Source organism: Salvelinus alpinus, chromosome 26 (genome assembly GCF_045679555.1).
Source record: "Salvelinus alpinus chromosome 26, SLU_Salpinus.1, whole genome shotgun sequence".
NCBI lineage: Eukaryota > Metazoa > Chordata > Actinopteri > Salmoniformes > Salmonidae > Salvelinus > Salvelinus alpinus.
In genome coordinates, this window is record NC_092111.1 from 18,561,808 (window position 1) to 18,588,271 (window position 26,464).

Consider the following 26,464-nt stretch of genomic DNA (forward strand, 5'->3'; position numbering starts at 1 on the left):
GGAACATAGAAGCTGCAGTGAGTGGTGCTAACCTGTGGTCCTGTCTTTGAGTGCAGTCCTGCACATCTCTATCCTTGCAGAGTGGAAGGGAACATATCGGTCCTGAGGCGATGCCACCAACACCACATTCTTGAAGAACTGGAGCCCTGAGAAACAGAGGGCGTAGACAGAGAGACAGAAATAGAGAGACAGAAAGTGTTTGTGGGTTATATTTATATATTACTTGGTGCCATCATCATTGTTTGACAGCCCTCGACTGATAAAGCTGTGTCTCCTGTCACTGTGCTCTTAAAAGAGTGCACTGCTGGGTTTCAAATGACAGGGTTTGGATCATTTTGTCAGCCCGGCACAGCTCGAAGAAAAAAGTGTTTTTCTGGCTTATGTACTTGGAGTCTTTGACAAACGGATGCTTTGTTCATCTCACACAGTGGGGGTGCTTCCCAGAACAGAGCTAGCTAGCTAGTGGAGTCTGTGTGTTAGCCAAATGACATATGGAGAGGAAAAGAGAAAAAAACAAAGAAAAAAAGACAAGATGAACAACATTTTAATGAATATTTGAGCTCATTGTGCTCTTACAGTATAGTTCCTCCTACATTATAGCAGTACCTACCTGGTTTCTGACTGAGAAGATAGAGGAAGGTTTTCCGAGGATCGGTGTGATCTCTGCATGTGAGCTGCAGCAACGATCCAGATTTCTTCAGCTTCTGCATCAGCCACAGACCTAAAACAACCACAGACGTCAGCCACAGACCTGTAACCACCACAGACATCGGCCACATACCTTCATCAACCACAGACATCAGCCACAGACCTGTAACAACCACAGACATCACCTACAGATCTAAAACAACCACAGACATCACCTACAGATCTAAAACAACCACAGACATCACCTACAGATCTAAAACAACCACAGACATCACCTACAGATCTAAAACAACCACAGACATCACCTACAGATCTAAAACAACCACAGACAGCCAGAGACCTGATACAACCATCTGAATAAAAGACACACACATCCCCCTTTGAAGACAACACTGGGATGATCTCAGGGCAGAGCTAAATACAGTACAATTAATACAGACTGGTAGGAAGCTGCTGAGGAGACAAACCCAGAATCAGAAACACTCTTTGGGGTGATACAGTATATACAGTCTCTGCACTGTTTCTATTCTCCATGCTAAGTCAACGATGCCCTATGTTTTGCAAGGATTACAAAGGCCTAGGTAAGTAGGTAAGTATGCTGACCCTCCCTCCCCACCTCACCTGTGCTGACCAGCGTGCTGTTGTTGTACAGCGTTCCCAGGTGTGGTCCAGACAGAGACAGGAAGGTGTGCAGTTTGACCAGGTAGCAGCGGAACCGAGGCCTTGTCAGCACCGACCGGATAATCACGTTCCCCAAAGAGTGACCGATGAAACTGAGGGTCGGAAAAAGGAGACAAACAGAACCGACAAACAGAACCGACAAACAGAACCGACAAACAGAACCGACAAACAGAACAGCAACAACACAGACAAACAGAACAGACAAACAGAACAGATAAATACATTACTCTGCTGCTACCCAGGTCTCGTTAGACTAAAGAATGATAAAATGAAAAGACTGCCAAGACTGACTGCACAGTTTCTTATTATAGAATAGAAACTATGCACAGCAAGAAGTGCCTCCAATTCCTTGGCCCCTGGTATTTACTCTACCAGTATAAAGTGTTCAGGACGAGGGTAGCTCATCCAATCTAGCCCTTGAGTTTTGTCAAGAAAATAGATCTTTATGTTTTTAAGTGATGATTAATGTCCAAATAAGCGTCCTCCAAAGCAAGGTGACATCTTGACGTCTTAATGGCTAAGATAGTGGTCGCTACAATAATTAGCTGCTTTGCCCCAGTAGTCAATGAGACGTTAGTTTTCCTTAGATGTTAAGTTCTCATCTGCTAATTACAGTAGTATCACCATCATCACAGTACTGGGCAGCATCCCTTAACACCAGCTACAAACAACCTCCTCATCTGTTTCCTCTAACACTAAATATAGTAGAGGTGATGAGGAGAGAGACAGCTGCTACTGTGGCGCTCCATGTCTTTAGTCACATTTCTCCAGAGTATAAACAATGTTGAAAAGAATGCATACTTAAATAGCACACACAGAAACTCAGATAGGAAAATTGGCATATTTAGGGCAATTATTGTACATGATGAATCACTGTACTTGATTTGGACCCATTAGTGTTCTGCTGCGGAGAGAAATATGTTTAAGTTCTTCATATCAAAGACAATGCTAAGTGATTGAAAGTGCATGGGAATATCCTCCATTACTGGGTTATTAAAACTTTCTCTAACTCAGAGGAGGCTGGTGCGAGGAGCTATAGGAGGATGGGTCTTTGTAATGGCTGGAATGGAATAAATGGAACGATATGAAATACATTAAACATATGGAAACCACGTTTGACTCCGTTCCATTTCTTCCATTGCAACCATTACAATGAGCCCGTACTCCTATTGCTCCTCCCACCAGCCTCCTCTGCTCTAACTGGCCATCAGTTTGATAGGGTTGAGGATTGAACTGAGATAGGGGGGTTTTCTCATTTGGGCAAAAGTCCGTCCTCTGTCCTCTCTCCTCCGTGACCCGGAAACCGAAAAGTGGTCGAGGAGTTTGTCGATTCATTAGTAGGCAAACTAAAGTGTCCTCCACTCCTCGATAGCCACCTTTCATCAAGGATACTCATGTGTATCCTAAGGCGGAAGAGCTTTTAAATCGGCCACATCCCCTTTGAATCAGCTTTCGTGTCAGAGGACAAAAAAACATGCACACGTTTAAAAACGACACATTTTTCATCTATAACATGTCTTGCACAACTAGCTTCATTTGTTTGATCACTTTACACATTTATTTGGGGATCCAGCCCTGTAAACGTCATTTGCCTAATGACGACCGTCTCATTTCATCCACGTTCACTTTCCTCGCAGACTCTCCTTTGACCTTTTTCAAAAGGAGGCGAGAGAAGACGGAGAAGAGAGGACGCATACTCCTAGTGTCCTTTCTCCTCGTCTCCTTCTCAAAACTCATTGGAGGAGTAGGAACCTCGGTCTTTCTCATACAATGGGTTTTAAGAAGGTGACGAGGATAGAGGACATGAGGAGGATGCAATTGAGATCTTCCCAGTGAATATAATAATGTATTCATATCCTGCCATCTAGTGGCTATTTGGCTGTTTTGTTTCTCCATTGCCTCCTATTACTGTACCTGTGTCTTTATGTTATGTGGTAGTTAGAACTGACCTTAATGTTGTGTTGTGGTTAGGACACTGACATTAATGTTGTGTGGTAGTTAGAAATTACCTTAATGTTGTGTGAGGGTTAGGACACAGACCTTAATGTTGTGTGGTAGTTGGAACTGCATTTATTGTTGTGTGGTAGTTAAGGCAATGGGCCCAGTTGCATAAAACACCTTAAGTTAATTTCCCCCTCATATTTTTCCTTAGTTTCCTCAGTTGCACAAAACATTTTAATGTGAATTCCCCCTTTAAATTAAGTGAAAAAGTTAAGGGTGCCCGGGAGGTCCCTTAACTGCTTCATTCAGTATGGTTATCAATGTAAACAGGATTTGTGGAGGTGGGTGTTGCTTTCATCTGCCCTTGTTACAAAAGGAAAACATCAATCAGCTAGTGACTTAGCTAAACAACAGAAGATGCACAATCCATGGCTACAAGGGGAGACCTAGTCAGTTGAACAACTGAATGCATTCAACTGAAGTGTGTCTTCTGCATTTAACCCAACCCCTCTGGATCAGAGAGGTGCAGGGGGCTGCCATAACAGACATCCACGGCACAGTGGGTTAACTGCCTTGCTCAGGGGCAGAACGACAGATTTTTACCTATTCAGCTCAGGGATTCGATCCAGCAACCTTTCAGTTACTGGCCCAACACTCTAACCACTAGGCTACCTGCCACTGGCAGTTAGCTGGCAGTTAGCTGGCTACTCTGTAATCTAGCTTGAAGTGCTAGAAAGTAATAAAAAAACAAGTTGAGAAAAAAGTAACGTGTTTTATTATCTTCTGAAGCAATATGGTGATCCTGTCTTGATTGTAGAAGTTCTATTTTACTATCTCACAAAATAAATGTGTGGTAGTGAGAACTGACCTTAAGGTTGTGTGGTGGTTAGGAGACTGGACCTTAATGTTGTATAGTGGTTAGGATACTGACCTTATCCGTCCGACGGTGAGGTTGTACAGCTGAATGTGCTGGATGATCTCGTCTATTAGCCTGTCCGTCATGGTGTCAAAATCTGCAAACGTGTCAGTCTGCAGCCAAGTGAGAGGAAAACAACCAACATACATTTATTTAACCAGGAAATCCTATAGAGATTCAAATACCTCTTTAACAAGGGTGCTCTGGTATAAGTAGCTCAAATTTAAAGCATATACACAGGATTCGCTCACACATATTATCGATTTACAAAAATCTATGTTTATTGTATTAATGTGCAGACAGAATATACTGTATTTTACCTGGTTCCTCTCAGACATGAGGAAGTCCAGTCTGGACCCTGGTAAACCCAGCTCTATGAAGGTCTTCACCAGGCGAAGGTCTGCACTGTTCCCTAGGAGGACACAATAAAACAATACACCTTTAAACTCCTGGCCCCTGATCTGTATGTAAGCATAGAGGAGGGACCCAAATGATATTCTGGACTGTTCAGTTCTTTTTAGTAAAGTTGTATTGTCCTAGCATTGGACAACATTGTATGCTTTTTTATCATCCAGGCCATGGACATATACAATCAGGTGGATCAGGTGATTGGTTGATTTGTACGATTTAATTGATTGTTTGATTGATTCATTGATTGATTGTCTCACCATCAAGGCCGTGGACACAGACGACCAGGTGTATGCCATCCTCAAACTCCTCCTCCTCCTCCTCAGGGGGGAAATAGGGCAGGTCGGAGGCCAGGTGAGGGAGGCCACTGTACAGGGTTGCCTGGAACACCAGGTCTTTCACCAGATCCTCTTTGGACCTGTAGAAACTAGAACACAGTGTGGGCAGAGGGGACAGGTGATGGTCAGAGGTGGAATCATTGTTGGAAATAACAACAGCATCATTATGGGAAATCACACACGCACAAGAACTCATCATCAAAGAGGTCAAAGAGCAAACGTCTGACTTCCGTCTCATTCAAAAACTAGAAAGAAAAAAACACTCACTGCAGCATCCTCTCGTTTGTGTCGTCGTCTGGCCCCAGGGAGTTGGACGAGGACGAGGAGATGATGCCGAAGGACCCCAGGGGCTGATGGGTAATGGGGGATGCGGCTTGTCGAGTGGAGATGCCGCTAATGGACGGTGAGTCCCGGAGTACGGAGGAGAAGGGAAGACAGGTCGGAGCACAGGACACAGACATATTCACCACCTCCACCACCTTCCTGTTCATAAAGGACAGGCCTGACCCTGAGTTTGACCCCGAGCCTGACCCTGACTCCGAGCTACTGGGGATCTTAGCCGGCTTGGTCTGACCGTTGAGATCCAGCTGCTCTCGCTCATTGGCCGGGAGCCCTATGAGGTCATCAGCCCTGGCCGTATCATTGCCAGTAAGGCCAATGAGGTGGATGGGTCTCTCTGTGTGGTTGGGAATAGAGGGGATAGGCCTGGGGTCATGGAGGCTCTTCCTCTGTGAGACCACCACCAGGTCACGCAGCCCGACCCGATGGAGGCTCTGGCAGGGAGTATGATGATGATCCAGTAGGTCCTGGTCAACAAGGTCATTCAACCCAATCTGATGGAGACTCTGACAGTCATCCCTGACTGGATTATCCTCCACATCATCCACCAGCACACTGCTGTCATGTTCACAGGGTTTTGTCTCACAGCTACAGGGGGCGATGTCTACTTCACAGGGACCTGGGTCCACTGAGTTTGAGACACCACGGCTATCTTCTCTGTGATGGTTCTTACCCTCCATCTGACTGACTACAGCTGGATCCTTCACGTCATCATGGCCTTCAACATACTGTTGGAACAGCAAGACTTCCGGTACTCGACTAATGCCACCTAATACTGCTTTCATGTCCTGAGAGTCTGACAGGGCCACTGGCAAAGCAGATTCATTAGATCTAAGAGTTTCTTTAAGAACATGACAACTCTCCATATGAGCTCTGGTCACATGCTGGGGTGGTGAGGGCGCTGCTACCCAGTCAAACAGACCAACCTCAGGCAGCTCTCCCTCTTGGATGTCCTCTAGAGAGGAGTAGTTTCCCCCGGATAAGGACTCCTGGTGTCTAATCAAGTCCCCAGTCATTCCATTGGTGGGAGCAGTGGAGATGGAGGAGCATCCCTCCTCCTGGTCCTGGTACCCGCTGGTCCCCTCGCTCTCCGTGTCTACCTCCTCCGCTCCTCCCTGGTCCTCTTCTGTGTCCTCAGGGCTGGAGATCTGAGGAGCTGAGACAGACTTGGTCAGTTTACTGAGCTGTTGCTGGTACCTCTGTTCCTCGTCGTCCTCGTAGGGCAGGGACGAGATAGAGGTGAGGGAGGCCTGGATACCCATGCTGCCACCCCCTCCGCTGGGCAAGCTGCCCCCGCTGGCTCCACTCTCTGTCTGCAGGCCCTCCAGGGAACTGCGGTGGGCCGGGTGTCTCCTCTCCAGGCGCTGCAGTACCATTATCTCCTCGAGAGGGCGCCCTCCTCCAGTCCGGTGAGCATCCAGGAGCCAGGCCATCGAGCTGGGCTCACTCTCAATGCCCGAGTCGGAGATGACGGAGGGGGAGCGGTTCATTATCTTGGAGCCCCCCACCCCCACCACCCCTCGGTGGGCCAGCTCTCTCCTCAGGTCCGTAGGTAGAGGGTGCGTGAGGGGATGATCTTTGAATGGAGCCTGGGGGTAAGTGGTTAGACGGCTCAGAGGAACATCCTTGCTGTCGTCGTCCATAGCAATGTCATTCTCTTCTACATCCAAGTCAATTCCTGTACTGATAATGTTCTGGTATCTCTGCGTGATGATGTCCTGGTGGTTCTCCAAGTCTTTCCAAGTCGTGTCTTCACGGTTAGAGGTATGTTGTGGGTCCGTACACTGTTTGTGGTTGGAGGAGATCATTAGCACTGCCTCTCCTCTGAATGGATCCACATCAGTGGGCCTGACTCTGATTATCCTCAGGCCTAAACCAGGGCTCTCCTCTGAGATCTCCTCTGCCTTGGCCTGCTCCTCTGGATCCCCTGGCTGGACTGGGTCTCCCTGGTCTGGGTCTCCCTGGTCTGGTTCTGCCTGGACTGGGTCTGCCTGGACTGGGTCTGCCTGGACTGGGTCTGCCTTGTCTGGGTCTCCCTGGACTGGGTCTGCCTGGACTGGGTCTCCCTGGTCTGGGTCTGCCTGGACTGGGTCTGCCTGGACTGGGTCGGCCTGGACTGGGTCTGCCTGGTCTGGGTCTGATGTCTCTCCTATTTTGTCAGTAATAATGCTGGTGCTCTGCTCTCCTATGAGAGACCCGTATGTAGACAGGTCCATGCAGTCCTCACGGTCTTTAAGTTCCTGGGCTGGTATTGCTGGTGAGCTGGTGAGCTGGTCCAGGGGAGGAGGGCTATTGTTGGCATCAGTGACAGGAGCCTCGGGGATGGCCTGCTCACTGGTGGACAGAGGTGTTGGCATGTATGATCCCCAATCTAGAAAGAAAGATGGATAAAAATGTTAGGTCTCACGCTAATACTAGATGTTTGAATTATGCTTATCTACACTACTTGAAAAGTAGAAATCTGAAACAGATAAAACAGTAATGTTAGCACAAATAAAAGCAGACTCAGGCCAGGATTCAAACTAAACAGATTTACAACCTATGCACTACTTAAAGTTTAATTCTTGTTGAGCCATCAGCGATTATGATCTCTACGAATGTAGAGGAAATTGCCTTTAAATGTACATCGCTGTTGAATGAAATCCCGGACTTAGTCAACTCACCTGTCCGTGGAGACTCTACATATCTGTCTTCGAAGATGATAGGCAGGCTGTTCCAGTCTCCGTCAATGTCCAGGCACTCTACAGGTAACGGTGGCATCCTGGTCAGGTAGTTGGAGCTACGCACCTCCACAGCTATCTGACCGTGTCTGTTGATCCTTTAACCAGGAGAAAGAGGAAGAAGACGATGTTAGAGGAGAAAGAAGAAGATGATTACTTTTTGCTATCTATCATAACTACTCGAACACATTGGACTTACATTTTCTCCATTCATAGAATGAAATCTTAGGTAAAGCATTAACATAACATTTCGTGTAAAACAGAGTGACAGAACTACATCATGCCAATACTCACAGGTCCTCTTGAAATGTCAGGGATGTCTCTTTGGGGTGTTCTGTGAAGAAGTATGCCTCTGAAAACCGCCTGACCTGACATCAGCACAAAATACAAACGAGAACCACCTTAATTTCCTCACTGAGAAACCTACAGAGTTGGTACTGTATGCATGAAAGGCAATGATTTGATCTTCAAAATGGTGTAAAAGTTAATAGTGTAAAATTCTTAAAATATAGGTAACTGCCAAAATAAAGGAAACACTTGAGTAAATGAGGTGCTTCTACGCAGGTGGGGTTCCTGAGTTAGTTAAGAATTAACGTTCCATCATACTAAGGGTCATGTAGAAAATGCCCAGTTGCCCATTATTTTGGCTAGACGAGATCTCAGTGACTATAAGAGGGGTCTCAACGGAGCATAGGAGGTTTAACGGATATGTGTGTGTGTGTGTGTGTGTGTGTGTGTGTGTGTGTGTGTGTGTGTGTGTGTGTGTGTGTGTGTGTGTGTGTGTGTGTGTGTGTGTGTGTGTGTGTGTGTGTGTGTGTGTGTGTGTGTGTGTGTGTGTGTGTGTGAATCTGTATCTCAGTCACAAGGGGACTCATTTATAAACCGTGCGTACTTAGAAAATATGTCCCAAAGTGTGCGTGTGCCGGTTTTCCAGCAAAAGTTAACATGAAAATGTCCTTTCCTCCACGCAAACTTCAGACCATGCGTATGCACATCTTATAGTGGTTGAAGTATTTTATTGCAAGCAGGTAAGCAGGCCTAAGTATTTTGTGGGGGATTAGATGACAGGCTTATTGATAAAATAATCATAATAACACGATGTAGACAATTTCCTTTAGTTGGAATGTAAATTAATTAAACATAGGAATCCATTTCCTATTTCTGTAATTTTTTTAACCATTGCAGAATAAATTCCTCACCTTTCAAAGCTGTGATGGGTTCACATTACTGATGGTGCCATACGACAAATGACCATTTGCATCTCTAATTTAACTGGGCCTATTTAAATAGATAGGCTATGCATTTCAAGTTTGGCTGTATGTGATCCCATGCGCAGTGCGGTTTATAGCCTACAGATCAATGTATTATTCTGACCCTTGGCTATGAGACTTGAAATTGAGCTCAGGAGCATCCTGTTTCTATTGTTCATCCTTCAGATGTTTCTACAAATTGATTGGAGTCCACCTGTGGTAAATTAAGTTGATTGGACATAACTTGGAAAGGCACACACCTGTCTAGATTAGGTCCCACAGTTGCCAGTGCATGTCAGAGCAAAAACCAAGCCATGAGGTCGAAGGAATTGTGCGTAGAGCTTCGAGACAGGATTGTGTCGAGGCACAGATCTGGCAAAGGGTACCAAAAAAAATCTGTAGCATTGAAGGTCCCCAAGAACACAGTGGCCTCCATTATTCTTAAATGGAAAAAGTTTGGAAGCACCAAGACACTTCCTAGAGCTGGCGGCCCGCATTTGGGGGAGAAGGCCCTTAGTCAGGGAGGTGACCAAGAAACCGATGGTCACTCTGACAGAGCTCTAGAGTTCCTATGTGGAGATGGGAGAACCTTCCAGAAGGACAGTTGTCCCCAAGAAGAATCGAGGCTGTAATTGCTGCCAAAGGTGTTTCAGCAAAGTACTGAGTAAAGGGTCTGAATACTTAATGTAAATGTGATATTTCAGTTGTTTTTTTTTACACATTTGCAAACATTTCTAAAAACGTGTTTTGATTCGTCATTATGGGGTGTTGTGTGTAGATTATTGAGGGGGAAAAAACAATTTAATACATTTTAGAATAAAGCTGTAATGTAATTTGTGGAAAAAATTGTGGAAAAGGTCAAGGGGTCTGAATACTTTCCGAATGCACTGTATGCTACTACTGCATGTAGCCCACTGTAATTTCAATTTGTTTTGAGTAGCGTAGATAGCATGTTTAGGTTGGGGGAAAAGTTAATGCAAAACATTGTTGAATTCAAATGTTCTCTCTTTCAGAAACTGTCACAGTCCTTTGCCAAACACAGTATAAATTACTGCCAAAAAAAATTACATTCTTCCAACACATAAATAGACCAGTAATTAATGTATTTGACAGTATGTATAGGCTACAGTATTGCTGTGCGATAGGTGCGTGACATCATAAGCCTATTTAATCTCAGAGCCAATACCAAGGCAGGACATAGAAACACAATACTCTATTGATAAACAAAATATTGAACAACAATTCATCCTTTGCATAGAAGTGTGGGCTGTTATCTACTTTTAAATTGTTTCCAATATAATATCAATCTTGCAGAATGCAGGCACAGTTTTGCGTCAGGTCTGATTTATAATGGGAAACATGCTATGTATGGCATATGTCAAGTTTATAAATCAAAATATTTTTAGACATTTTTTGAAATGGCGCACACAGATATTTAGTGTGAAATTTACTGAACGGTTATAAATGAGGCCCCAGATCTCAACCCAGTTGAAAGGTTGAATGGTGTCGCATCCCTCCAATAGAGTTCCAGACACTTGTAGAATCTAAGCCAAGGCGCATTGAAGCTGTTCTGTGAGTTTATGGTGGCTCAACACCCTATTAAGACACTTTATGTTGGTGTGTTCTTTACTTTGGCAGTTACCTGTATATGTATGAAAGATAAATATGTTAAATCATTCGTGTTAAATAAAGTGTTCAATTATGTTTGACTTCTGGCATTTTGCGAATGTAATTTATTTGAACAGTTTCAATAACATTTTGACTTTGATACCATGCATTATCAGAAAAAAAATAATCCCCACTGAACTGTCACTAAACCTGTCTTCTGTTATAAAGTCACAGAGCGTGACAGAGACAGAGAGTCAGAAACATTAGGATAATTACAGAATACATGTTTATTGAAATCACACCCATCCTGTGGGTGGAAGCATGAAACTAACCACTGAGGGTAAACTAACATGGAGACATACTGTGTTCATTATGATTCACAGACAGACAGACAGATAGACAGACAGGCAGGCAGGCAGGAGATATGAAACTAACACTGTGAGAGAAAAGAGCCTGGAGACCTGCTAGCAACACTGAGGAGAGGAGTGGGAATATTTTACATTAATATGAATCATTCCAATGATTAGATGGAAATTACATTTGGGATTCTCAGATATAATGTCTATTCAAGGCATAGAGGTCTATAGGGACTACGCTGGTGTATTTTACCTGGCAGTAATACTCTTACGCAATCTGACACACAAAACCTAATCAGAATAGTGGGCTTTGGAGAGTTCAAGACCTCGGCTTTAAAATAGATGAGATAGAATGTATCACACCCCCGTGTGATGTTCCTGAGGAGGTCAGGGGTTGGAGGTCAGGGGTTAGGGCTCACCCTGAGTGTGTGGTGTTCCTGGGCCAGGTGGGACAGGATATGTGTGTTGGGAACGGCAGCCTCCAGGAAGCGTGTCCACAGGGCCGACAGTTGGGAGCAGAGTTGGGTCAGGTCTCTACAGATCTGTTCTGCTACTTTCTCATGTCCCTCCTGCAGCTAGAGAAGGAGAGGAGAGAGGAGACAGATGAGGGTTAGGGTCAGCGTGTGGTGCTGGTTAGAGGGGTTAGAGGCTGGTTAGAGGTCAAAGAGCAGGTTAGGTAGAGCAGAGCTGTAGGTCTCTACTGATATGTTCTGCTGCCTTCTAATGGACCCCCTGAAGCTAGAGGAGGAGAGGAGAGAGTGGATACAGATAGTATCTCTTTATATGCCCAATTAATTTATGGTATCTTAGATACTGTATATAATAGATCCGTATATTCAAAGCAGGTGCTTCCATAACATTGTGGTTCCTGAGTTCATTAAACAATTAATATCCCATCATGTTTAAGGTCATGTCTAAAAATGCTGGGCAGGCCATTATTTTGGCTACCGTGGCTATGCCCTCATAGGATGACAATGCCCCCATTCACAGGGCACGAGTGGTCACTGAATGGTTTGATGAGAATGAAAACGATGCAAACCATATGCCATGGCCGTCTCAGTCACCAGATCTCAATTCAATTGAACACTTGTTGGAGATTCTAGAGTGGGGCCTGAGACAGTGTTTTCCACCACCATCAACAAAACACCATATTTTGGAATTTGTCATGGAAGAATGGTGTGGCATCCTTCCAATAGAGTTCCAGACACTTGTAGAATCTATACCAAGGCATGTGGCGGCCCAAAGCCCTATTAAGACGCTCTATTGTGTTGGTGTTCCCTTTATTTTGGCAGTTACCTGTATGTTGATCAAGTAAAACACTTTAATAATGGAATTATTTTATGGAAAATCTAGTAGAACATTGGAGAGGAAAGAGAACATAGCTAATATAAATGTTGATATTGATCTGGGTTTTTATCAGTACTGTATGTCTCGTACACCACCTACCTGTAATTTCATTTTGAGCTGATTTAGTGTTTCTTCCACAGGAATCTCATCTGTGGAATGAAAGACAAGAGAAAGAGATTATTACAGCAAAGTGCAGCTCTACTCAGTCTTACACGGTATGAAGTAAACCCACTGTAAAAAAATATATAAATATAATTGAACAATAAATGATTGACTTGATTGATTGCCACAATAGACATAGCTAAATATTGAGGAAATGCTATTGTAACATGTTGTTGCCTCACCTATGTTCACCTGGTCCAGCTGTGGTATCTCCTTCATCAAAGTGGTGTAGTAGGAACGTAGGCCTCTGTGTACAACCAGTAGGAGGCGACAGAGTCTACCATGCCATGTGTGAGCTTTCTGTAAACAGTTCTCACTGGGGACGTAGAAACTACCCTGGGGAGAGACAGGAGGGAGGAGAGGGGAGAGGAAGGGAGAAGAGGGGAGAGGGAAGAAGGAGAGGAAAAGAAAAGAGAGGATAAACACATGGGAGAGGGGAGACAGGAGAGACAGAGAAGAGAGGAGAGACAGAGAGGGTAGAGACAGGATGAGAGACCAGGAAGAAAAGAGACATGGAAAAGAAGAAAACGTTGGTTACTCCATCTAGGTCAAACAATAACGAGCTGCTTTAATGACGGCCAAGTCCACATACTGGGACTTTACGGCCTCCACAGTAGGAACCAATGGGCTGCCTCTGTGTAGCCTTGCCATTGATCTTGGTCTGGAACAGGACTTTATTTAGGACCTTGTCTAGTGAGTTAACACCAATGTGTAAAGTCTCAGTCACCACAGGAGGTTTGGGACACAAGCAGCTCCTAAACATATCTTGGTACCCGGTAGTAAAACAACATTGATGTGGACGTGATACTGGAAGATATAGAAGACGTGATCCTACAGTAGTTGTATGACCTTTAACATGTCCTGTGGACAGGAACTAACTAACCCTACACTACCCAGTAACCACACATACACCACTATTACATGCCTTTAAAACTCACACACATACACCAGTTAGTTTTAAAGACATGTAATAGTGGTGTATGTGTGTTAGTTTTAAAGGCATGTAATAGTGGTGTATGTGTGTTAGTTTTAAAGACATGTAATAGTGGTGTATGTGTGTTAGTTTTAAAGGCATGTAATAGTGGTGTATGTGTGTTAGTTTTAAAGACATGTAATAGTGGTGTATGTGTGTTAGTTTTAAAGACATGTAATAGTGGTGTATGTGTGTTAGTTTTAAAGACATGTAATAGTGGTGTATGTGTGTTAGTTTTAAAGGCATGTAATAGTGGTGTATGTGTGTTAGTTTTAAAGGCATGTAATAGTGGTGTATGTGTGTTAGTTTTAAAGGCATGTAATAGTGGTGTATGTGTGTTAGTTTTAAAGACATGTAATAGTGGTGTATGTGTGTTAGTTTTAAAGGCATGTAATAGTGGTGTATGTGTGTTAGTTTTAAAGGCATGTAATAGTGGTGTATGTGTGTTAGTTTTAAAGACATGTAATAGTGGTGTATGTGTGTTAGTTTTAAAGGCATGTAATAGTGGTGTATGTGTGTTAGTTTTAAAGGCATGTAATAGTGGTGTATGTGTGTTAGTTTTAAAGACATGTAATAGTGGTGTATGTGTGTTAGTTTTAAAGGCATGTAATAGTGGTGTATGTGTGTTAGTTTTAAAGGCATGTAATAGTGGTGTATGTGTGTTAGTTTTAAAGGCATGTAATAGTGGTGTATGTGTGTTAGTTTTAAAGACATGTAATAGTGGTGTATGTGTGTTAGTTTTAAAGGCATGTAATAGTGGTGTATGTGTGTTAGTTTTAAAGGCATGTAATAGTGGTGTATGTGTGTTAGTTTTAAAGACATGTAATAGTGGTGTATGTGTGTTAGTTTTAAAGGCATGTAATAGTGGTGTATGTGTGTTAGTTTTAAAGACATGTAATAGTGGTGTATGTGTGTTAGTTTTAAAGGCATGTAATAGTGGTGTATGTGTGTTAGTTTTAAAGGCATGTAATAGTGGTGTATGTGTGTTAGTTTTAAAGACATGTAATAGTGGTGTATGTGTGTTAGTTTTAAAGACATGTAATAGTGGTGTATGTGTGTTAGTTTTAAAGGCATGTAATAGTGGTGTATGTGTGTTAGTTTTAAAGGCATGTAATAGTGGTGTATGTGTGTTAGTTTTAAAGGCATGTAATAGTGGTGTATGTGTGTTAGTTTTAAAGGCATGTAATAGTGGTGTATGTGTGTTAGTTTTAAAGGCATGTAATAGTGGTGTATGTGTGTTAGTTTTAAAGGCATGTAATAGTGGTGTATGTGTGTTAGTTTTAAAGGCATGTAATAGTGGTGTATGTGTGTTAGTTTTAAAGGCATGTAATAGTGGTGTATGTGTGTTAGTTTTAAAGGCATGTAATAGTGGTGTATGTGTGTTAGTTTTAAAGGCATGTAATAGTGGTGTATGTGTGTTAGTTTTAAAGGCATGTAATAGTGGTGTATGTGTGTTAGTTTTAAAGGCATGTAATAGTGGTGTATGTGTGTTAGTTTTAAAGGCATGTAATAGTGGTGTATGTGTGTTAGTTTTAAAGGCATGTAATAGTGGTGTATGTGTGTTAGTTTTAAAGGCATGTAATAGTGGTGTATGTGTGTTAGTTTTAAAGGCATGTAATAGTGGTGTATGTGTGTTAGTTTTAAAGGCATGTAATAGTGGTGTATGTGTGTTAGTTTTAAAGGCATGTAATAGTGGTGTATGTGAGTGTGTACTATAATTTACCTTGGGGCAGTAAAGCGCAGTGCCCTATCATCATAGCTCCACTCTGCTCTCTAATAACAGATAATACTTCTGGATCCTCCACAACCAGGAAGGAACATCTGTATGTTCACTTTCATAATTCCTTTTACCTTCATAGTGGCATACTGGGATATGGGGGTTGTGACACGAAACACCTCCAGGGGTAAAAATGAAAAATAGCTATTTCTGTCACTATGAACGTAGTCATTATCCCCCTCCCCCACAAAGCAAAACTCTTTTTTTTCTTCACTGACAATGGATGAGTTGTGTTTTGTTCAAGCCTTACCCAACTTGAAGTCTACGAGTCTCTACACACTTCACTCCATCGATCGACATCTGAGCATGTGCATGGGCTGAGTCAGATTTTTGGGAGCAAGCTTTTGTCCACGTCGTCATTGCGTTCCACCCAGAGAGGAAGTCTGCCTTGTGTATTGTTTATCTACCAGGGGGCTTGGGGTGCCAGAGTAGCTTACCAAGCAAGAGGGGCCGAGGCAATCTTTGTGTCAATACAGTTGTCACGTTCCTGACCTTATTTCCTTTATTTTGTCTTTGTTTAGTATGGTCAGGATGTGAGCTGGGTGGGCATTCTATGTTATGTGTTTCTATGTTTAGGTTCAATGTTAATTAGCCTGATATGGTTCTCAATCAGGGGCAGGTGTTTTACGTTTCCTCTGATTGAGAACCATATTAAGGTAGGCTGTTCACACCGTTTGGTTGTGGGTGATTGTTCCTGTGTTAATGTTTATGCCACACGGGACTGTTTCGTTTGTGACTGTTCGTGCGTTCTTCGTTGTCTGTAAGTTCTCATGTTCAGGTCTGTTTACGTCGTTTATTGTTTTGTAGTTTGTTAAGAGTTTTTCGTGTTCGTCTTTCGTTAAATAAATCATTATGTCTTCATACCTCTCTGCATATTGGTCCGATCCTTGCTCCTCCTCAGACGAGGAGGAGAACGAACGTTACAACAGTATATTTCTTCTTATGCGAAATAACCTTCTTTGGATACTGTATTAGTCTTCTTAAGTCCTAATTGTCAGCAGCAGCCATGTGTGAAGCTGTCTGTTACAGGAACACAAGGCTGAGTACACAGGTTACATGCTGGATCTGATGGCTGCTGCAGTGCACCGTGGGATACGTAGTTACAGGGGGTCCATCTGCTCCGATAGAAATAGAGCTAAGAATTACAAAACATTGACATGAATGGGAATTCCTGATCTAGTAGTTATATTTCTATGGCTCACTCTACATCTACATACAACAGGAACAGGGGACAAGCCAGCAGCTTGTCAGACAGACAGGCTGGTAACAATATCAGGACAGGTCTGTCTCTCGAAAAGGCCTGAGACTGTGTGCTTTCAGTATCTGAAGGTATCCTGCATTCTCAACCACCCCCCGAGTGTCTCTCTCAGAATAGGAGCTCTCAGAAAATATTTTTCGCCTCTGATATTTCTGAGATACACATTTTTATACCAATGAGGAAATGTGAAAGGTGTAAATGGAAAAAGAAAGTCAACATCCATGTTCTGCCCACCACAAGAGGCAGCATCACTATAATTCAGCTGACATCAACAGAATTTTCCAACGACACGTGTCCAGATTGTGCAAAAACAACCCTCTTAATAATGAATAAAGAGTGTGGGAAAGCTGCAGCAGTATAAATAGGGTAGTGCTGAAAATGTGCTTATACCCTCCAGGTAGAAAGCCTTACATAAATAAGGGGTTTGAAGAGAGGAGAAAGGGAGAGAAGGATGGCACTCACGCACACGCATGCACACACACACTGTGCTCTGTACACATTTCTCCTGCAGGTAAGCTACGTGGCGGTTGGAGGAGAACTCATTACGGGGATCAAACACCGCCCCCCGCCCGGCTAAATGCAGTGCTTATTAAAGCTCCCTGTTGGAGGCGCTGTATAAAACCCAGGAACAGGGGGGCCGAGCCCGGTGTGTGTGTGTGTGTGTGTGTGTGTGTGTGTGTGTGTGTGTGTGTGTGTGTGTGTGTGTGTGTGTGTGTGTGTGTGTGTGTGTGTGTGTGTGTGTGTGTGTGTGTGTGTGTGTGTAACCCATGAACAAGGGGGCCAAACCGAGAGGAGGGGCTATGAGGGGGACAACCCAGCTCTCATTAAGATTTAGTGCTCAGTCTGTGACATCTGTCCACAGGGCCAAAGGGCTGGATCAGGGTGTGTGTATGAGGCACATGTTTGTGTGAGCAACAGCTTTTGAAATCACAGTAGCGACCTACGCTGGATAAGACGAATGAAAAATAGCTGCTCTGCTGGAGGTGGACAACCATATCGTTATCACTCAAACACACACCCTCACACACACACTTTACACAGACCTCATACAAACACATACACACCTCAAACACACACCCTCACACACACACACACACACACACACACACCTCTAGAAGAGAGAGACGTGAGTGGTGTCTATGGTTGATGCATCCAGCGAAGCACTTTCTCTGACTTCCCACAGATCTCAGACCACTAAATGAGCCCTTGTAGAAACCATCCCTAATGGCTACTATTATTCTTAGCCTTGTAGTCCACAGACAGATGAGAACCCTTACTACACCATAATTACTACTGAGAGCAGAGGAGGCTGCTGAGGGGAGGACGGCTCATAATAATGTCTGGAGCGGAGCAAATGGAATGGCATCAAACAGCAGGAAAACCATTCCACTGATTCCACTCCGGCCATTACCACGAGCTCATCCTCCCCAACTAAGGTGCCACCAACCTCCTGTGACTGAGAGCTGTAGTAGTTTCTCCTCCAGACGCCAGGCCACAGTAGCTCAGCCTGTCTCAGTGCCCTGCTAGCCTCGGGCCGCGTCCGAAATGGCACCCCCAAAATGCACTGCTTTTGAACAGCGTCTTGGGTTCCGGTTCAAAGTAGAGCACTATGTAAGGAATAAGGTGTTCTTTAAATGCAGCCTCAGTGTCCTGCAAGCCTGGTCTGGCCACGTGGGTTAATGAGACATTAATAGGGACGCAGCCTCAGTGTCCTGCAAGCCTGGTCTGGCCACGTGGGTTAATGAGACATTAATAGGGACGCAGCCTCAGTGTCCTGCGAGCCTGGTCTGGCCACGTGGGTTAATGAGACATTAATAGGGACGCAGCCTCAGTGTCCTGAGAGCCTGGTCTGGCCACGTGGGTTAATGAGACATTAATAGGGACGCAGCCTCAGTGTCCTGGGAGCCTGGTCTGGCCACGTGGGTTAATGAGACATTAATAGGGATGCAGCCTCAGTGTCCTGCGAGCCTGGTCTGGCCACGTGGGTTAATGAGACATTAATAGGGACGCAGCCTCAGTGTCCTGCGAGCCTGGTCTGGCCACGTGGGTTAATGAGACATTAATAGGGACGCAGCCTCAGTGTCCTAAGAGCCTGGTCTGGCCACGTGGGTTAATGAGACATTAATAGGGACGCAGCCTCAGTGTCCTGAGAGCCTGGTCTGGCCACGTGGGTTAATGAGACATTAATAGGGATGCAGCCTCAGTGTCCAGCCTCACTGTCTCTAATACTTCTAGAGGGACCTGACTGATGACCCGTCCTTACAATAGTGGAGGGAGGGACAGAGAACGATAGCTTTGATTCAGTTTTTCTGTCTCTTGGCTCTCTCATCTTCACTTTCCCAGATTCAGATTGCCATTTGAGTATTATTTAAAGTCAAGGACTAGGCTTGTTTGTGTTGATCAGTTACTGTCCTCTGTAAGGTTTATTGAGAGACCTTGTACTCATGCACTTACAATGCAGTTTGACTTGATTTGACTGTACCTCTGTGATGACAGGTTTGCAGTATCCAGCCCCGAACATCAGGTTCTCCATGGACACCCCCATGGCTGACGGGTCAGTACCGTTCTCTGGGGAGCCCTTTCCCAGCCAGGAACCCTTCCCTGTATGGGCAAAACTATGGAGAGAGAGAGAGAGAGAGAGAGAAGAGCAGTTAGTCATTATGTCATCGATAGAGTTCTGGTATAATCAGAGAAAAGAATGGCTGAACATTCAGGTTAAGATATTGGCAAGTGGATTCATCAAGTGTTTGAAAAACAACTTATTCAAGTAGCAGGCCAGTGGATGCACTCTCAGAGCAGGTTGCCAAACTAAACCCATTTTAACTGGAGAGGAAATATGTGGTGTGACGGCTAAGAAGTGATCATCAGTGTGACATGTACACACACACACGTGCGCACACACACACAAGCATGCATGTTTGCATAGACATGCACACACACGAAGACACACACGCAGTATTACCTGATGAGTGGTTGATGTAAGGCCACCAAGGATGCGTGTATGGAGACAGAGATGACGGACAGGTGGAAGTAGTCAAACATGACAGGTACATGGTGGTGGAGACCTCTCCTGGGGTGGAAGTGGAGACCCAGGGTTCTACTGCTGATGACTGGGACTGTCACGATGTCCCCTAACCTAAAGACAACACAGTCAGCATCTAACCCCGCCTGAGAACAACAGCAGAGAGAGGTCATGCCAGAACAGTATACAGTTACAACATCATGCCAAAGACAGTGAATGCCAGTTTAAAATACCTTGTGCAAACTATTACCCATTTAAAGGACATCATGTAATGGGTTATCATCCAGCTAGGACAAAAGACATTTCAAGAAAGCACACCGGTGTGGTGAATAAACGAATCTCCCTCTGGGGCAATAACGTTGAAACTTGAACATGGTAATACTCTTCACACACTAACACCGGGTGACTCCGAATGGTAGAAGTTCTGAGCAGCAAAGTCTGAGAAGTTGTAAGCGCTCCAAATGGGATGTTTAATGAGCCCTCCAGGACACATTACAAGTCATCTATCACCTGTCGATGGCCTACAGTAACTGTTGAGCTACTGAGCAGCCGCAGCACAAACACGCCAACGTTGGACGTTGGACGTTGGAGTGACAGGATCCAACAGTAACACACACACACACACACACACACACACACACACACACACACACACACACACACACACACACACACACACACACACACACACACACACACACACACACACAGACACAGACACAGACACAGACACACACACACACACACAGACAAACTCATACAAATGTGCACACGCATACACAACACATGCAAGTCTGCACAGAGACGTGGATAAAGTAGTGTTTTTTCCTGACAGTGCAGTCTGTCAGTCTGTTAGAGCCAGAGGCTTTTCACTGGCAGGACATCATTAAGACCTGGGCCTCAGCACTACTAACTGAGGGCCTCAGAACTGACAGGACAGATAGGGGAGGGGGAAAGGAGGAGAGATGGGGAGAAAGTGAAAAGAAAAGTGCCAGAGAAAAGGGAGTATGTAAGCGAGTGTTGAACGTACTGTTGCTCGTTGTCTGTGAAGTGAAGATCCAGCTTTAACTGAAAGTCCACTTCACTCAGAGCCTCTTCCACCTGTGAGAACAGAAACACAGGCACAGTCACAATATCAACAAGACTGTATCAACCAGAATTAGACAAATCAGCAATTAAATTCAATGGGTATAAAAAACAAATGTTGTAAATCCATACCAGTGTAACAATACTATGGTGAGACATTAAACCATGAGCAGCTGTTAATGTGTGTATAGTATTGGCATTAGTATCTCTACTGTGTCTTCTGTCTGGTTACACTGTAGACTGAACAGTATTGTTCGTATCATGATGAAGGTAAAAGGCAGGTAGTTGGATTTGGGATAGGGGAATCAATTTGACCCTATTTGAATAAAGCAGTGGAATACAAAAAAAAACATACACTACTAAAGAGTACGCCGTTGAGTGATATTAAGAGTAATTTGGAATAAATCTCTCCCTACTGTATCTATCCCTACTGTATCTCTCATTTATTTTCACAGACCCTACTACTCTCTCTCTCACTCTCTCTCCCCCTCACTCTCCTCTCACTCTCCTCCCTCTCAGTCTCTCCTCTCACCTCTCTCTGACTCTCTCTCTCTCCCCCTCTCTCTCTTCTCACACTCTCTATCTCCCCTTCTCTCTCCTCTCTCTATCTCCTCTCTCTCCCCCTCTCTCTCCCTCTCTCTCCTATGCCTCTCCTCTCTCACACTCTCTCTCCCCCTCTCTCTCCTCTCACTCACTCTCTCCTCTCCCTCTCCCACTCTCTCTCCTCTAGCTTACTCTATCTCTCCTCTCTCTCTCACTCTCTCCTCTCTCTCCTTCTTTTTCTCCTCTCTCTTGCTCTCTCTCTCCTCTATCTCTCCCCGTCTCTCTCCTCTCTCTCGTGCTCTCTCTCTTCTCTCTCTTTTCTCTCTCTCACTCCCCCTCTCTGTCCTCTCTCTCGCTCTCTCTCTCTCTCTCCCCTCTCTCTACCCCTCTCTCTAATCTATCGAGCTCTCTCTTCTCTCTCTCGCTCTCTCGCTCTCTCTCCCGCTCTCTCCTCTCTGCCTCTCTTCTCTCTCTCTCGTCTCACTCTCTTTGTTGTTATCTCTCTACAGCAAGCACACACACACACAAACATACACACACACACTTACATACACACACAAACACACATACACAACATGCTCTGTGTAGCAGAACAAACAGCATTGTCAAATCCTATTGATATTCTGATTGGATAAACACACACACTGGGGAAATCGAGTTCTATTTTGTCCTTCTTATCAGAGTCTGAGGGAAGAAGAGGGAAGGAGAGAGAGAGACTGAGAGATAAAGAATGAGTGAGAGAGAGAGATGGGTGGAGGAGAGGAGAGGGGGAGAGGGAGAGAAGGGGGGAAAGAGAGAGAGAGAAAGGGGAAAGAGAGGAATGAGAGGGAGGGAGAGAGAGAGCGGGGGTAGAAGGGGAGAGGGAAAGGGAGTAAGAGATAGACAGAGAGAGAAAAGGAGTTAACCTCTGGAAGGATAATGAGAAGAGGGGATGTCTGAAATCTGATCGACGTTCCAGCCCACAGCCTCTCTCTCACCACCTTTGCATAAATAATGTGTCATACATTTAATGAAAAAATCTAAATTTAGGAGACCTCAAAGGTAGGTAGCCGACATTAAGTAAATCAATTAGGAGAGTTGACCTGCCTTGTAGCCAATAAGCTGATGATTCTGACAGTCACATTCTGACTGAACCAGGGTTCCTGTTTAACTCTGTAGGTTAGATTGTAGGAAGATACCTGTACAGTGCATTCGGAAAGTATTCAGACCCCTTGACTTTTTCCAGATTTTGTTAAGTTACAGGCTTATATTAAAACAGATACCCCATAATGACAAAGAAAAAACAGGTTTTTAGAATCTTTTGCTAATTTATTACATATAAAAAACAAAAATACCTTATTTACATAAGTATTCAGACCCTTTGCTATGAGACTCGAAATTGCGCTCAGGTGCATCCTTTTTCCATGAATCATCCTTGAGTTGTGGTGAATTAAATTAATTGGACATTATTTGGAAAGGCACACACCTGGTCTATATAAGTTTACAGTGCACGTCAGAGCAAAAACCAAGCCATGAGGTCGACGGAACTGTCCGTAGACCACCGAAAGAGGATTGTGTCGAGGCACAGATCTGGGGAAGGGTACAAAAAACTTCTCAAGCATAGAAGTTCCCCAAGAACACAGTGGCCTCCATCATTCTTAAATGGAAAATGTTTGGAACCACTAAGACTCTTCCTAGAGCTGACCGCTCGGTCAAACTGAGCAATTGGGGGAGAAGGCCCTTGGTCACGGAGGTGACCAAGAACCCGATGGTCAATCTGACAGTGCTCTAGAGTTCCTCTGTGGAGATGGGAGAACCTTCCAGATGGACAGTTGTGCCCAAGAAGACTCAAGGATGTAATCGCTGCCAAAGGTGTTTCAACACAGTACTGAATAAAGTGTCTGAATACTTGTGTAAACGTGATATTTCAGTTAAAAACATTTTTTATTAGCAAACATTTCCAAAAACATGTTTTTGCTTTGTCATTACGGTGTGTAGACTGATGAGGAATTTTGTTTTTTTATAAATTTTTGAATAAGGCTGTAACGTAACAAAATGTGGAAAAAGTCAAGGGGTCTGAATACTTTCCAAAGGCGCTGTAGCACAGTCCAATATGCAAACATTCCATTCCAGCTAAACAATGGTTGTATAGCGTTTTGCAAAAAAAATTGCTGAATTAAAAATCTGCGAACGGTAATATTTTACACACACATATGAAGGTACCCATAAGGTATCCTTTCTGAGGAAACCCCCCCCCAAAAATGGGTGGATAAAGCATTTTGGAAATAAACTGGATAAAGTGGTTAAATTGAGCTGGTGTGTGTGATTGTGATTGTGTGTGTGTGTGTTTGTGTGTGTGTCTCACCCTCTCCCCATCCAGCAACAGGTGGACCTTGAAGAGCATGCGGTCATCAACGTTGACCTCTTCGTTCCGGTAGAGTATCTGGAAGATCCGACTGAACACCATAGTGTCCTCATGGACCCCATCATGGACCCCCGCAGAGCTAAAACTACAGTCACCTGTGGGGGAGGGAGGGCAGAGAGCATCAGCAGTACCCTCGTCGTCATCGTCTGCCTATACGCAGACGAGGCGCTACGTTTTTTGAGAGTCAGCTGGGGGTCTCAATTTACTGTTGGGAGTTAGAATAGTAGAATACAATTGCAATTTTGACATTTGGTTGTGCATCAGCACTTTTTATCTTATGTCAGTCACTGACAGTCACTCACTTAGTCCATGTCAGCTAACATTTTATAGATTGTTAGGTAAGTTAGTCTAGCCAGCTATCTAAACCTTGTAGTAATCAGGGCTGAAGGAGCTCTGAGCCCTGAGCTCCTGGGAGCCCACATTGATTGTGTTAGTCACTCTCACTCAGATACCACATGAACCTGGTTTAATTCATGGCAAAATTGCAGGGAACTGGCTTTTAAAACTGCAAAATGCTCTCTCTCTGCCCTTGGCAAAATTAGTAGAATTGCATGAAATTTGTTTTAATTAAAACTGCAAAATGCTCTCTCTGCCCCATGGCAAAATTGCAGGAAAATAATTTAAAATGTTTTGCCCGCAAGGTGGTGGGCTCCCCCAACCAGATCTCGCTTCGGGCCCCCAAAGCCTAGATCATCATCATACATGACAAACACATCAACTTTCCCATCACTGTTATTTGAGACTCAGAAGCAGTGACTATGCATAGCTGAATGGATAAATATACAATCTGACATTTCTCTGGGTATCAAAATAAATGGTTTTCCGTTAAATCTCTATATAGTCAGTGGTGTTTTCTGCTTGTATCTGAAATGTAGATGTGAGGAAGCAGCTGTCTGCATCCGGCTGCTGGATGTGCAGCTGTGATAGGCCTTTGAAGGAAGCATCCCACTGAGGTGCTCTCCTTTTATCTACCTCGACATGCACTCTACACCCCCTCCTCTCTTTCTCTCTCTCTCTCCCTCGGTTTCTCTGTTTCTTCTCTCTGTTCTCCCCTTCTCTCCCTCTCGGCAGCCCTCTCCAGAAAGAACAGTCGCTTCAACCAGCACGAGTGGCAGACTATTTTGTACAAAATTTAGATTTAGTGAAAGAATGTTGTGTTTTGGCAGCATGATGTGATACTGCAAGTGCAAATAGTCGTATTTAATTCCAAACCAATCATAGCCTGGCTATTACAGATGAACAGTCAGTGTGTCAACACAGTTGTAATGAGGGTGAATGCTCAGTGCTCCAGGCCAATCTGAAAAGATGGCATCTCTAGTTCTGCTCTACAGGGATAGAGGGGGAGAGGGAAGGAGGGAGCGGAACTAGCAAGGCATTAAAGAGGCTTCACTGAGACTCCTTGTGATACTGGGGTACTAATAAAGTTATCAATCAAAATACTGTGCATCATTTACACGGTCTGACACTACATGTGATTTAAAGGAATGCAATTACTCATGTCTGCAATCAAAGTGTTCATGTTCTAAAGCAATATACAGGAGTTACAGGCGTTAGGGAGTTTTCACAATGTTAGACCCTCCAACGTTAAGCCTTCAACCACTGTGCCTCTGCACCAGAAGTAACCTGCTAACTGCTGCACATACACTCACTAGCTCTTTCTTTTCTCTCGCTCTCAATTCAATTCAAATCAAGGGGCTTTATTGGCATGGGAAACATACGTTTACATTGCCAAAGCAAGTGAAATGGATAAACAAAAGTGAAATAAACACTCGCACAAGTTCCAAAATAATAAAATCATTTCAAATGTCATAATTATGTCTATATATAGTGTTGTAGCGATGTGCAAATAGTTAAAGTACAAAAGGGAAAATACATAAATATGGGTTGTATTTACAATGGTGTTTGTTCTTCACTGGTTGCCCTTGTGTCTCTCTCTCTCTCTCTCTCTCTCTCTCTCTCTCTCTCTCTCTCTCTCTCTCTCTCTCTCTCTCTCTCTCTCTCTCTCTCTCTCTCTCTCTCTCTCTCTCTCTCTCTCTCTCTCTCTCTCTCTCTCTCTCTCTCTTTCTTTCTCTCTCTCTCTCTCTCTCTCTCTCTCTCTCTCTCTCTCTCTCTCTCTCTCTCTCTCTCTCTCTCTCTCTCTCTCTCTCTCTCTCTCTCTCTCTCTCTCCTCCTCCTCTCTTTTTCTCTCAATCATTCTCTCTTCCTCATCACTCCCTTTCTCTCTCGCTCTCTCTCTTTCTCTCTTTCTCAATCTCTCTCTCCCTCCTCACTCTCTTTCGCTCTCTCTCTTTCACCCCTCCTACCCTCTTTTCTCTCTCTCTCTAGTCCCTATCCTCTCTCTCGCTCTCTCTCTCTCTCGCTCTTTCTCAGATATTCTCCTACTGTTTGTGTTACATAATACCTTTATTGTTAAGCTACTATAAGGATGCAGCAGAATGGTAAATGCTAAACTAATTTATATAACACCAATCCTGACTTAACACACCACAATGTTTGTCTGTATGAATCATAGTCACTAAATGGCTGGGCTTCAGAAGCGAGACAATCCGTCACACCTTTCATTTGTCTGCTTGAAATGTCAAGTATACAACACTTTCATTTCCCACAGTGCTCTGGGTGGATCAATTCCCAAGTCTCTGTGGTTGATAAATGTCTTTGTCCTGGCTGGCTGGAACGGAGCGTGTCAT

The 26,464-nt window shown here is 44.1% G+C and overlaps 1 protein-coding gene across 1 annotated transcript in view; it reads right to left on the reverse strand.

Moving 5' to 3' along the window:
- Positions 1–26,464, reverse strand: part of LOC139554864 (protein FAM135B-like) — a 47,391-nt gene that overhangs the window by 4,429 nt on the left and 16,498 nt on the right. Inside the window, exons 4-19 of the mRNA XM_071368083.1 lie at positions 23,718–23,872; positions 20,775–20,845; positions 19,685–19,858; positions 19,205–19,337; positions 12,897–13,050; positions 12,652–12,701; positions 11,625–11,780; positions 8,286–8,359; positions 7,935–8,089; positions 5,200–7,642; positions 4,855–5,021; positions 4,507–4,598; positions 4,202–4,299; positions 1,270–1,421; positions 611–721; positions 33–146 (exon numbers count right to left, since the gene is read on the reverse strand). Coding sequence (XP_071224184.1) covers positions 33–146; positions 611–721; positions 1,270–1,421; positions 4,202–4,299; positions 4,507–4,598; positions 4,855–5,021; positions 5,200–7,642; positions 7,935–8,089; positions 8,286–8,359; positions 11,625–11,780; positions 12,652–12,701; positions 12,897–13,050; positions 19,205–19,337; positions 19,685–19,858; positions 20,775–20,845; positions 23,718–23,872 — 4,299 coding nt within the window. The remainder of the gene's footprint in view (positions 1–32; positions 147–610; positions 722–1,269; positions 1,422–4,201; positions 4,300–4,506; positions 4,599–4,854; positions 5,022–5,199; positions 7,643–7,934; positions 8,090–8,285; positions 8,360–11,624; positions 11,781–12,651; positions 12,702–12,896; positions 13,051–19,204; positions 19,338–19,684; positions 19,859–20,774; positions 20,846–23,717; positions 23,873–26,464) is intronic.